Raw genomic sequence first — 13,829 nt, 5'->3', positions numbered from 1 at the left:
GGGGAATTTGAGGCAAGATAGGAAGCATTTGGAATGGCGATTTTTGGGGGAATTTGAGGCAAGATAGGGAGCTTTTGGAATGGTGATTTTTGGGGGAATTTGAGGCAAGATAGGAAGCTTTTGGAATTGGGATTTTGGGGGAAATTTGGGGGAAGATAGGAAGCTTTTGGAATGGTGATTTTGGGGGGAATTTGAGGCAAGATAGGAAGCTTTTAGAATGGTGATTTTGGGGGGAATTTGGGGCAAGATAGGAAGCTTTTAGAATGGTGATTTTGGGGGGAATTTGGGGCAATATATGAAGCTTTTAGAATGGTGATTTTGGGGGGAATTTGAGGCAAGATAGGAAGCATTTGGAATGGCGATTTTTGGGGGAATTTGAGGCAAGATAGGAAGCTTTTGGAATGGTGATTTTTGGGGGAAATGTGGGGCAAGATAGGAAGCTTTTAGAATGGTGATTTTGGGGGAAATTTGGGGCAAGATAGGAAGCTTTTAGAATGGTGATTTTGGGGGAAATTTGGGGCAAGATAGGAAGCTTTTGGAATGGTGATTTTGGGGGGAATTTGAGGCAAGATAGGAAGCATTTGGAATGGGGATTTTGGGGGGAATTTGAGGCAAGATAGGAAGCTTTTAGAATGGTGATTTTGGGGGGAATTTGAAGCAAGATAGGAAGCTTTTAGAATGGTGATTTTGGGGGGAATTTGGGGCAAGATAGGAAGCTTTTAGAATGGTGATTTTGGGGGGAATTTGAGGCAAGATAGGAAGCTTTTAGAATGGTGATTTTGGGGGGAATTTGAGGCAAGATAGGAAGCATTTGGAATGGCGATTTTTGGGGGAATTTGAGGCAAGATAGGAAGCTTTTGGAATGGTGATTTTTGGGGGAAATTTGGGGCAAGATAGGAAGCTTTTGGAATGGTGATTTTGGGGGGAATTTGAGGCAAGATAGGAAGCTTTTGGAATGGCGATTTTTGGGGGAAATTTGGGGCAATATAGGAAGCTTTTGGAATGGTGATTTTGGGGGGAATTTGAGGCAAGATAGGAAGCTTTTGGAATGGTGATTTTTGGGGGAAATTTGGGGCAAGATAGGAAGCTTTTGGAATGATGATTTTGGGGGGAATTTGAGGCAAGAAGGAAGCTTTTCGAATGGTGATTTTTGGGGGAAATTTGGGGCAAGATAGGAAGCTTTTGGAATGGTGATTTTGGGGGGAATTTGAGGCAAGATAGGAAGCTTTTGGAATGGCGATTTTTGGGGGAATTTGAGGCAAGATAGGAAGCTTTTGGAATGGTGATTTTTGGGGGAATTTGGGGCAACATAGGAAGCTTTTGGAATCGGGATTTTGGGGGGAATTTGAGGCAAGATAGGAAGCTTTTAGAATGGTGATTTTTGGGGAATTTGAGGCAAGATAGGAAGCTTTTAGAATGGGGCTTTTTGGGGGAATTTGAGGCAAGATAGGAAGCTTTTAGAATGGTGATTTTGGGGGGAATTTGGGGCAAGATAGGAAGCTTTTGGAATGGCGATTTTTGGGGGAATTTGAGGCAAGATAGGAAGCTTTTATTTTTATTTTTTTTAATAAGTTTTTTTAATTAAATTTTTCCACAACAAACAAACAAACAAACAAAAAACTTAAAGAGAAAGTGCCCAACACCGATAACCCCTCCACCATTAGGGGGTTCACTTATTTACAATAAATTTCAATTTCTTCCTTGGCTCCGGTTTACATTTTTTTACATACAAAGAATGATTGAAATTTGTTTTTCACATTGTCATCATATATTCTACCTAAAATATAATCTTTCACCTTATTCCATTGTGCCATCAGCTTCTCCAATTTATTTTCATCGCAGTTAATTAATCTTGATTCCGTAATTTCAAAGTGAATGTGGTCCACCAAGTACCAGTACCAATTTTGTATTGTCCATTTATTGCTGTCCTTCCACCCTAATACCACTACTGCTTGTGCACTTTCCAAGGCTGCTGTTTTGATTTCTCTAAATTCTCATAATTCCCCATATTTAACTAGTGTTGCTAATTCTTTCATGATTATCCAATTAATGTTTAACATATTGTTAATTTCATTCTGTACTTCCTTCCAAAATTTTTGAACTTCAGCACATTCCCAGAGCATATGCATAAAAACTCCTTTTATTTGGCAACCATGCCAACAGTTTCCTTTTCCTTTCCTCTGGAAGTGTGCTAGTTTTACTGGCGTGAAGTACCATTTGTGTAAAATTTTCCTTCTCATTTCTCTAATTCTTGTGTTCTTTATCTTATATATATTTTCAACTACTTCTTCCATCTCGTTTTCATTGATCTGTAATTCGTTTTGCCAGTATCTTGTTAGGCCTTTAATCACTTCCGCTTCCACTTGTAATAACATACTATAAATCTTACTAGCCTGTCCTTTTGAATCATTACTCTTTTCTTTCAGTATTTTCTCTAGACAGTTTTCTTCTCTTAAAAATGCTTCTTTAATCTCAGTTTTATTCAAATATTTGCATATTGCATTAATCTGCAACCATTTTTGTTGGCCCAACCACCATTCGAGGCGAGTTCTGTTAACTCTTCCATCTGTTTCATATAATTGTTCTATTCTCATTATGCCTTTATCGTTTAATTCCTTTATAACTCTATCTAGATTAACGTCATTATTTATGTTCAAAACATGCAACCTTTGGTAATTTTGAGTTCCTATTTGCTAATTTCCCTTGCCATTTTGACCAAATATCTACAGCTGCTTTCAAAGGATCGGCTAATCTATTGATTTCTATTTTACTCCATTTTTAAAATAAAATCTCTTTGTTTTTAACATTGTTAATCTCCTTTTCAAGTTTCACCCACTTCTTTTCTGTCAGTAATTGTAATTCCATTAATCTTTCTATTTGAAATGCCTCTCTAGATAATTCTAAATTTGGGTACCCCCATCCTCCAACTTTTTCTCTGGCAATCAGCCATCGTTTCCTTGTTCTAGGTTTTTTATTTCCTTCAATCCAATAGTTCATTTTAGTGTCCCATTCCCTTAGTTTTACTCCTGGGAAGGTACCTGGTAAAACTTGGAATAAGTACATCATTTTTGGAATAATCATCATTTTAAGAGCTCTTTCCTTGGCCATTTTTCTCAAACTTTTATCTTTCCACTTTTTAATTTGCTTTTGCATTTTTTTCCATATTAAGTTATAATTTGCCTCAGCAATTTTATTTGGGTTTTTAAATAACCAAATTCCTAAATATTTCATTTTTTTACATCCTAATTTCAATCCTGAGTTTTTTTGTATCTCGATTTGCTCTTTGGGACCTATATTCAAACAGAATATTTCTGATTTCTCAATATTAATTGAGAGACCTGATTGGTCTTTAAATTCCTGAAGTACCACCATTAATTTTCGCATCATTTCAATGGGGGTTTCAGACAGTATAATGGCATCATCTGCAAAGAGCTTTAATTTCAATTCGAGTTTCCCAATTCGGTAACCCTTCCAATCCCTATCATCTCTAATTTTATTTGCTAGAACCTCAATTGCCATTGCAAACAGGATGGGGGAAAGTGGACATCCCTGCTTAGTTCCATTTTGGATATTAATTTTCTCTGTTCTATTTCCATTTACCCTAATATAGGCTATATTATCCTTATAAATTTCTTTTATAATTTGACAGAAATTTTCTCCCATATTTAATTCCTTACAAAGTTGAAACAGGTAATTATGATTAACTTTATCGAATGCTTTGTACACATCTAACTTCAAAACGCATAATTTCTTTTTGGTAGTGGTAGCATGGTGTAACACATTAACAACATTTCTAATTGGTTCGTGAATCTTTCTTCCTTTAACAAATCCATATTGATCTTCACCAATTATTTTTGGTAAGATACGCTATAATTTTCATAAATATTTTATAGTCCTGGTTTAATAAACTGATGAGGCGATAGGATCCCGGATCTAACAAATCCCGATCTGGTTTTGGAATAGTGATAATCTCAGATGTCTTCCATGACTGTGGAATGTTGAAGGTTTGAAGTATGTTATTAAATAGTTTCTCCAAATGAGGTAATAATTGAGTCCCAAAAGTCTTATAATATTCCCCCGTAAGTCCGTCTGGGCCTGGAGCTTTGACAGGTTTCAGTCCATTAACAACTCTAATAATTGTTATTGTCCCGTTTAACATTTGTTTGTCTTCATCAGTTAGTTTCTCCTTAGTCTCTATCTTTTGCAAAATAATCTGATCGTTTTTATATAACTCTTCATGAAACTCTTTCATTATTTTTTGCAATTCATCAGTACTACGTTTTGTAACACCTTTTTTATCCCTTAAAGCAACTATACAAGATTTTTCTTTTCTTTTTTTAAAATAATTTGCCATTTGTTTCATTGATTTATTGCCCCATCCCAAAATTTTCTGCTTTACAGCCAATCTCATATTATTCCATATTTGTTCATCCATAAGTCTCAGTTGTTGTTTTTTTAATTTTTAGTAAATTGTTCCACTCCCCATTTCTTGTACTTTTCAATCTTTCTTGAGTTAACTCAATATCTTTAATTAATTTTTTCCTTTCTGTCTCACTTTTTTTTTTAATATAAATTTCGGTACTGATACAATTCCCTCTCATAAAGGCCTTATGTGCATCCCAAATTGTTGATTGCTTCATATTTGCCGTGTCATTTATTGTAAAATATTCAATCAATTCTTTTTGGAGTTTCAATTTATTTTCTTCTCTTCCTGACACGATAGGATTGTATCTCCATATTTTTTGTTTATTGTTTGAGTCAAATACAATTACTGCTAATAATGGGGCGTGGTCAGATAACCAAATGCTTTCAGTTTCAACTCTTTTAAGATATGCATTCCCGATTTTGTTCATTAATATATAGTCGATGCAGCTAAACTTATTATGCCTAGCTGAATAGAACGTGGCTCTATTTGTCGCTTCGGCATGAAGATCCATCATACCTAATTTATTTAATGGCAAATTATTTTTTCCCTGTTTCCCTGCTATCAGTTCAATATTGAAATCACCTGCCAAAATCACTGTACCTTCTGCAAAGTTATTCAATTTACGCTTTGTATTTAATATAAATTGCTTTGTGTTTACATTTGGGGCATAAATTACTGCTAATGTTATTACATTATTATTCATTTTTCCTTTAACAATGGTGATTTTGGGGGGAATTTGAGGCAAGATAGGAAGCTTTTAGAATGGTGATTTTGGGGGGAATTTGAGGCAAGATAGGAAGCGTTTAGAATGGTGATTTTGGGGGGAATTTGGGGCAAGATAGGAAGCATTTGGAGGGGCAATTTTAGCAGCAAGATGGGGCGAAGGAAGTGGCAGGCTAGGGGGGATTTTGGCAGTAAGATGGGGCGGCTGCAGGGAGCAGAGGAAGCAGAGGGAGCAGAGGGCTAGAGGGGAAAGTGGCAGGGAAATGGGGCAGCTCCGGCGTTCCCTGCCTCAAGTACAAGCAAAAGGCTGTGGGGAATTCCAGTGGGGAATTCCCATGCAAGCAGATGGGAAATCCCGGAAGTAACAGTCACAAGCAGGGAAATCCCTTCGGCAGTCAGAGAGCGCATGCGCAGTATGAGAGCCCATGGACCCACGCTCAGGTTTGTAAGATGGAAAGGGTTTTTAAGATGAGGCAAAGAAATCTTAAACCCCGGGTTCGTATCTCGAAAAGTTCGTATGATGAGGGGTTCGTAAGACGAGGCAACACTGTAATTGCAACATGCTTTCTATCATCTTACCAATTTCTGAATTGCTAACTTCACCAGTTCATTGATGATCAATGTATCAGTACACTGATGATGTTATATAATTGGCTAATGAAACATCTGCAAGCAAACAACTATGCTCAGAAAACACTAAGGACACCATGTTCTCTTTTTTGGTGGTAAATATGCCCTTCGTTGTTGTTTTTGCTCCTTTATCTGCTAAGGAAGATACAAATAATGATGTGAGTATTGCCCACTAAAGGCAAGATCTTAAAGGAAATGTTCGCAGCAGAGCCAGAGGCTAAGAGGAAACCATGTGTGCCTGGTTAGAAGAGAGAGTTTAAAAGATGATGATGGAAGTAATCCTGATTGGAAGTGTTTTTGGCTCTTATCTTAGAGGACCAGGAGGTTGATATCACTAGAAACCTTGTCAGCATTAAGAAAATGCAAGATAATCAAATGAAGTGCACCAAGGTAAGTTCCTCCACTTGGATTCACTCTTGAGTTAGAATCTCCATGAGAAGAGCTGTAGGTTAGCAATTTTTTCTAACAGCCATTATTAAATTGCACATACTCTTATCAGTAAAAAAAACCTCAACTCATTGCACTGTAAAATAATATCTCACCACTTGGACATAAGATGGTTGTCTGCCAGAATATATCTACGCTGACTTTTGCTGCACAATAAGGTGTGATTTATCAGGAACATCAGAACCAGGAGGCAGAAGGAGAGAAGTGCTTGGCCATCCAGAGGGTTGTTTTCCTTCTGCCAATCCCACCTCCTGAATTCTAATCAATCATTGTGGAGGCAAGAAGCCAGGGGAGAAATGGGCAAAAGTGAGATAAAGATATATCAGAAAAATAAGACCTTTCTTCTATATATCAGAAAAATAAACTTGTTTAAGAGAGGAGGAATGGCATTCCACATGTACATAAAGTAATCAAGTACCCAGGATTTCTAACATGGGGAAGGTATTGGGGAGAACCAGAGAGTCAGTTTTGTGTACTGGGGAACACAGTCTCCCATTTTCTCACATCAAGCTAGAAAGTGGAAGAATTTGAGTTCTAGTTTTGACTTGAACACAAAACCAGCAGGGTGACCATGGTCCTATTGCCTTCTCTCAACCTCAGAAAGAAGGCAATTGCAAAATGTTTTTGAAATCTTGCTAGGAAAATTGCAGGGACTAGTCCAGGGGTCTGCAACCTTAAACACTCAAAGAGCCATTTGGACCAATTTCCCACAGAAAACAAAACACTGGGAGCCACAAAACCTGGGTAGGCATGGCCAACTTAATGTCACTCAGTTCCAATGAGTGACATGACCGCCCCAGGCAAGCCTATTCAGGTTTTGTGGCTCTCATTGTTTTCTATGGGAAACAGGTATGTCACTCTCTCTTTCTCCCTTCCCTTTCTTTCACCCTCTTCCTCTCCCTCCCTCTCTCCCTCCCTCTCTTATCTCTCTTTCTCCCTCTCCCTCATCTCTTTCTCTCCCTCCCTCTCCCCATCTCTTTGTCCCTCTTTCATCCTCCCCCTTTTTCTTCCTCTCTCTCTCCCACTCCCTCTCTCTCATCGCTCCTTCCCTCCCTCTCTCTCTCCCTCCCTCTCTTTCTTCCATCTCAAAGTCCCTAATTCCTCACGTAGTAACGATCATCTCCAGTCATAGTCATTAAAAATTAGAGGAGCTTTATTTTATCCTTTACAGAGAGCATCATGGAGTTTGGGAGAAAGTATTCTAATGTAAAATGGCAAATGAAGTATAAATAGAAAGACATGGATTGTTATGTTACAGTTTTTATAAAACCCTGCCCTGATTTTAGGGAAAATACACTCACACACTCTGTCTCTCTTATTCTCTCTGTCTCTCTCACTCTCATTCTCCTCCTCCTTCTCCCTCACTCCCCTATTTCCTCACTGCACTTCCCAACCCCCTTACCCAGAATAATTGTAAAGAAATTCGGCCCCATTCTTTCTGTCTCTGGAAAAGTATAAAAATAAACCTTGCATTACAAAAGGAATGACTCTCAGAGCCATGAGGTCGCCTTGAGGGGAGCAGATGGAGACGAATCTCTCTCTCCCTTCCCAAATGCAACAGAAAAGGGCAGGCAGTCCTCTGCCTCTCTTCTCTCTTTTTCTCTCTATCATATTTCTCTTTCTTTCTCCCTCTCTCTCTGTCCTGTGTGTGCGTGTGTGCGTGCGCGTGTGTGTGGGTGCATGCGAGTTCCCTCTTGAATCATTTCCAGAAACTAGTGAGGATTATTGTTGTTGTTTGCTGATGTTGTTCTTCTTCTTTAAGTGCTTTTTACCAGATTTAAAGAGTCATTTCAGGTTCCCACATAAATTAAGCTTTTTCATCCCTCTGCTTTGGCTCCCTGTTGACTGGCTTTCCCCCTCTCCCCCCCCCCCCCGCTCCTCACCTGCCCTGAGAGGAGAAGGGCGACAGTGGCAGATGGATACTCGCTCCCTATTCCAGAGCGGGAGCCAAGCGCCTCTCTACTTGCCTCTTTTTCCAGTCCTTGGGAGACTTTTCTCCGTGATAGGTTTAAGTGCAAAAGCAGCACGCATCCATGGAAGCAGTGAGAGGAATATGGGGAGACGCACAACTTTCTCCATCCTGAGACACTGGCTGGGGTGCATCTCCCATATTCCTCTTGCAGCCTTCGTGCCTGCTTGCTGCTCTTGCATTTAAACATAGCACACTGCTCAATGGGGGAGACGGCATCCCCTCCTTCTGCCCCTGGAGCCCATTACAACACAGAGCATCACCTGCAGGCAGGCAGCCCAGCCAGTGTTTCAGTGTGAAGAAAAGTTGCATGTCTCTCTCAGCGGCTGATGTATGCACAGCACCAACAAGAAAAAGAGGCAAGTAGAGGGATGCTTTGCTCCCTCTCTGGAATATGGAGTGATCTCCATCCACCACAGTTGCCCTTCTCTTCTCGGGGCAGGGAGAGGGCCCAAAGAGCCGCATATGGCTCTAGAGCCGCACTTTGTCGACCTCCGGACTAATCCAAGCAGTTGTCAGGAGTCAAAAGGAAACTGCAAGGCACAATAATTTTTTAAAAAAATCTTTATTTAAAGCATTTTTATAGCCATCCGGGTCAGCCCAGATGCCTAGGAAAGAAATTCCCCCCACTCCATTTGGTTGAAGCCATAAGTTATTTTACTAAGGTTAGGTGTTCGCATCGAACGAAAGCCTAGATCATAGGCGCCTGTGCAAAATGTTACATTTTTCCCTTCTCCCTGGCCCTCCCCACTTTGACCAGTCTATCTCTATCCAACAGCTCTATCCAACAGCATGCTGTTTAGGTGTTTTGAGAATAGCTTGAATGTTTGATGCCACTAGTTGCAGCTTCACATTGTTTTCCCAGCTGTTGTGGCCTAGAGGTGGAGCTCTTGCCTCAAAATCAGAAGGTTGTGAGTTCAATCCTAGGTAAAGGTAGATGTAGGATCTCCTGCTTGGGCAAAGGGGTTGGACTAGATCAGTGTTTCCCAACCTTTTTTGAGCACATTATTCATATTTTCAAAATCCTGGGGAACATTGAAAGGGGGGGAGCGGGGGGGTGGGCTAAAGAAATGTTTGGACAAAAAAACCTCTCTCTTCCTCCCTTTCGCTCTATTTCTCCCTCTTTCTTTCTTTGCCTTCTTCCTTTCTTTCTCTCTCCATCCCTCTTTCTTTCTTCCTCTCTTTTTTGCTCTCTTTCTCTCTCCCTCCTTCCCTTCCTCTATGTCTTTTTCTCTCCCTTGCTCTCTCTCTCTCTCTCTCTGTCCCTCTTGCTATCTCTTTCTTGCTTTTTTCTCTCTTTCTTGCTCTCTCTCTCTCTTTCACTGTCTCTTGCTATATGTCTCTTTCTCTTTGCCTCTCTTGCTATCTCTCTTTCTTTCTCTCTCTTTCTCTCTCTCTGTCTCTCTTGCTATGTCTCTCTTTCTTTCTCTTTCTCTCTCTCTCTGCCTCTCTTGCTAAGTCTCTCTTTTTCTCTTGCTATGTCTCTCTTTCTTTTTCTCTGTCTCTGCCTCACTTGCTATGTCTCTCTTTCTCTCTCTCTTTCTCTCTCTCTCTTTCTCTGCCTCTCTTGCTGTCTCTCTTTCTCGCTCTGTCTCTCTTTCTCTGCCTCTCTTGCTGTCTCTCTTTCTCGCTCTGTCTCTCTTTCTCTGCCTCTCTTGCTGTCTCTCTTTCTCGCTCTGTCTCTCTTTCTCTGCCTCTCTTGCTATGTCTCTTTCTCTCTCTCTGCCTCTCTTATATGTCTCTCTTTCTTTCTCTCTCTCTCTCTCTCTCAGCTGACTGCAAACGGGAGCCCTGACGGCGGCAGCTGGACGTGCTGCTGGATGCCAGGCCCGCAGCGCCAGCATGTACGGCATCCAGCAGCATGTCCAACCGCCACCGTCAGGGCTCCCGCTTGCAGTCAGCTGAGAGAGAGAGCTCCCTCTCGCCGCCGCCTGGAGCTCCCTCTCGCCGCCGCCTGGAGCTCCCTCTCGCCGCCGCCATCTCCCCGCGACTGCCTGTGGCCGCTGCAGCCGCCACCCCCCCCCCCGTTCCCACCGCCAGTGCCCTCCCGCCGGGCCCCAAAGGACACTTGCCGCCGACGCCAGAGAAGCTCCAGCTGGGCGAGGCGCTGCCGGTGCCTCCGCCCTGGGGCTCCCACTCGCAGCTGTCCCTCGGCTCCTGCCTGATGCCGCAGTTTCTGGCGCTCTCCTGCTGGGCCCCATAGAAGGAAGGCGAGAAAAAGGCGCGAAGAATGAAGCTCTCCTTCTTCCTGCCTTCCTTCTTTGGGGCCCAGCAGGAGAGCGCCGAAAACCGCGGCATCGAGCAGGAGCCGGGGGACAGCTGCGAGCCGGGGGACAGCTGGAGCTTCCCTAGGAGCTTCGCGGCACACCTGGCCGTGTCTCGCGGCACACTAGTGTGCCGCGGCACACCGGTTGGGAAACGCTGGACTAGATGACTTGCAAAGTCCCTTCCAACTCTGTTAATATTGCCAAGCTCCTTGAAGACTGGAATGTACCAGTTCTCACACCTCTGGTTTCTGCCATGCCTGTCCCTACCCTCTCATCTCTTTCCTTTACATTCTATTGTCCCATCCTCCTCACTTAACAATTTATAAGAGGATGCCAGCAAAGATCTGAAGGTCAGATCTCACTACAGGACAATTCAACAATTCAATTTAATTATTTAAAATAATTTTAAAATATCCTAATTTTTATCATTCACATTTTATTTTTGTTCCTACTTGGCATCCTTTCTTTAATGATTCTATTCCACTATTTTTGATATTAGTGTAACTCTTGTCCCACAGCAAGTTGTCTGTGGTGAGGTGTCCATTCCATTTAGCTACAGTAGGAAATCTTTTTGGAATGTAAAATAGTGACAACACTTTCAGGGAGTTTGGATCTGGGCAAAGAGACCTGCTTCTTGGGAAGTGAGTAGAAGAGCAGAAAATTATTTTTAGTGATCCTAAGCTTATGTTAGCCAACAGCATTGGAGATCTGATTACATAACTCTCTTATTGCATGGTCTTGTGTAGTTTGTACACTCAGGCCCTGGATTTGGATTGATCTAGGTACTGTTTCAACAATTTATCCAGATGTTTGTAGAAGAGAATTCCTTCCTGGATATCCGCCTTAGGCTGTTTTGCATCCCAATGTATTTACTTGACATTTGATCATTCTCTAGTTCCTGACCCAACTGAGAGGCAAAGTCCCAGATAGTGCCTTAGACGAGAAAGATCATAAACCAGGGACTGAAGAGCTGAATGAAATCTGGTAAGAACAGCTCCTTGGGAGTTCTTGTTGATTTTTTTCCTGTCTCAGATAGCGGAAGGAATTTTTTAAATTTGACATCTTTCACTTCAGTGGACTTGGGTATCAGGCACCTTCTTTCATTTTATAGGATGTTGGATAGGAATCTTTGGGGCTTGAATTTTCTGCCCAGGGAGGTCAACTTTATAAAGCTGTGCCATGTCTTTCCTACCAAGTAGATATATTAGATTCAATTTTGAGTAAGAAAAGGCTTGTATTCCACACTAATCTATTATCTCTGGAAATAAAAGGATAGTTTGTTTGAATCCATTACAAATAAAGGAAAAATAAATCTATATAATTGCTCCTATGTTACGAAGTACTTGTTTTGGATCTTCAAGGACGAAAATGAGATCATCGGGTGACAGTTTCAGAGCTATACTTTCATTCTGCATAATTAATATTATCAAAGGATGTAAAGAACTACTGTTCCTATCTCTTTCTTTCGGTAGCGGGTGAGCCACAAAGGGTATCATAAGATTTTCTTCTGATACAGGTCAGCTGTCAATACTTTACGCAACTCCATTGTGAACAACAGCACATGGAGTGAGAAGAGGAATTCTTCAAGAATGAAAGGTGAGTAGGCCTAACTACTCCACCCCTGAACAGAAGCATACAGGAATGGATTATAGGCATGCATGGAAAACCCAGACTGGGCCTGCTTCAAGGAAGCACCATCCTTCGGGGTTCAGAATAATTTTCAATGTGTTTTCTCAAACTTTTCATCCCAGATAATTAAGTACAAGCCTCAAAGTCCCAAATAACTGGAAATTATAGAGAGCCCAATTTTATCACTTCTGAAGTTAATCTGGAATGCAGGTTTAGGCTGTGTGAGGGTACCTATCAGAGAAAAGCTAATACAGTAATACCTCATGATACAAACTTAATTGGTGCAAGGAGGAGGTTCGTAAGACGAAAGGTTCGTAAGACGAAACATTGTTTCCCATAGGAAACAATGTAAAGTCAATTAATCCGTGCAACCAAAAAAACCCCCGCAAAAAAAACGGCTTTCGCCGACTGCTGGGAAGCCGCGCGGCTGTTTTAAAAGGTGACAGCCGGCCTGGGGGGCTTGCCAGCACCCCCCCCCAAACCCGGGTTTGGGGTTCGGGGGGGTGCTGGCAAGCCCCCCAGGGCCGGCTGCGACCTTTTAAAACAGCCGCGCTGCTTCCCAGCTGTCTCCTGAAGCCGAACTCTAAAGCCGAACTTCCGCGTTCGGCTTCGGGAGACAGCTGGGAAGCGGCGTGGCTGTTTTAAAAGGTGACAGCTGGGCTGGGGGGCTTCCCAGCAACCTCCCGAACCGAACCCGGGGTTCAGAAAAATTTTACCTCTTCTTACGAACTTTGTTCAAGTTACGAACCGGCGTTCGGGAGGCTTCTGGGAAGCCCCGCCGCCCGGCTGTCACCTTTTAAAACAGCCGTGCGGCTTCCCAGCAGTCTCCGAACGCCGGTTCGTAACTCGAAAAAAGTTCGTAAGAAGAGGCAAAATTTTTCTGAACCCCGGGTTCGTATCACGAGTTGTTCGTAAGACGAGGGGTTCGTATCTTGAGGTACCACTGTATACATTATTTCTCTTAAATATTCCACTGGAGTGAATCTGTCAGCCCTTCAAGATAGTCCAGGCAGAAAACAAAACTACTTATTTTTTGGAAGGTTACAACAATAGAATTTTGTAAGTCTAAAGGCTCTCCCCTTTCCCCTCCCTTTACTTCCCAGAGAATTAGAGGGGGTCCCTTCTGAGACAATTCCTCCAGTCCAATCACTGTTTTGGATTTATCAGACTGTGATCTAGGCCAGTGTTTCCCAACCTTTTTTGAGCCGCGGCACATTATTCATATTTTCAAAATCCTGGGGAACACTGAACGGGGGGGGCGCGGGGGGGCTAAAGAAAAGTTTGGACAAAAAAAATATCTCTTCCTCCATTTCACTCTATTTCTCCCTCCCTCTTTCTCTCCCTTCCTTCCCTTCTTTCTCTCTCTCCATCCCTCTTTCTTTCTTCCTCTCTTTTTTGCTCTCTTTCTCTCTCCCTCCTTCCCTCCCTCTATGTCTTTCTCTCTCCCTTGCTCTCTCTCTGCCTCTCTTGCTATCTCTTTCTTTCTCTGTCTCTCTTGCTATGTCTCTTTCTTTCTCTGTCTCTCTTTCTCTGTCTCTCTCTCCGTCTCTCTTGCTATCTCTTTCTCTCTCTCTTTCTGTTTCTCTTGCTATCTCTTTCTTTCTCTCTCTCTGTCTCTCTTTCTCTTGCTATCTCTCTTTCTCTCTCTTTCTGTGTCTCTTGCTATCTCTCTTTCTCGCTCTCTATCTTTCTCTCTTTCTCTCTCTCTCTCTCTCTCTTGCTATCTCTCTCTCTCTCT

General features: G+C 42.1%; 1 protein-coding gene across 7 annotated transcripts in view; it reads left to right on the top strand.

Moving 5' to 3' along the window:
- Nucleotides 1-13,829, top strand: part of CCDC159 (coiled-coil domain containing 159) — a 49,836-nt gene that overhangs the window by 31,087 nt on the left and 4,920 nt on the right. For 4 of the 7 annotated variants that reach the window (XR_011558184.1, XM_070741724.1, XM_070741726.1 and 1 more), the window contains 3 exons: nucleotides 6,093-6,169; nucleotides 11,358-11,446; nucleotides 11,979-12,058. Coding sequence is in view for 3 of the 7 variants with exons in the window: in XM_070741724.1 (XP_070597825.1) it covers nucleotides 6,093-6,169; nucleotides 11,358-11,446; nucleotides 11,979-12,058 (246 nt within the window). In the remaining 4 variants the exon portion in view is untranslated. The other 3 variants (XM_070741727.1, XM_070741723.1, XM_070741728.1) reach the window with 2 other exon arrangements.

This window comes from Erythrolamprus reginae, chromosome 2 (genome assembly GCF_031021105.1).
Source record: "Erythrolamprus reginae isolate rEryReg1 chromosome 2, rEryReg1.hap1, whole genome shotgun sequence".
NCBI lineage: Eukaryota > Metazoa > Chordata > Lepidosauria > Squamata > Dipsadidae > Erythrolamprus > Erythrolamprus reginae.
Note: the sequence above shows the minus strand (reverse complement) of the source record. Positions and strands in the feature narration are given on the sequence as shown.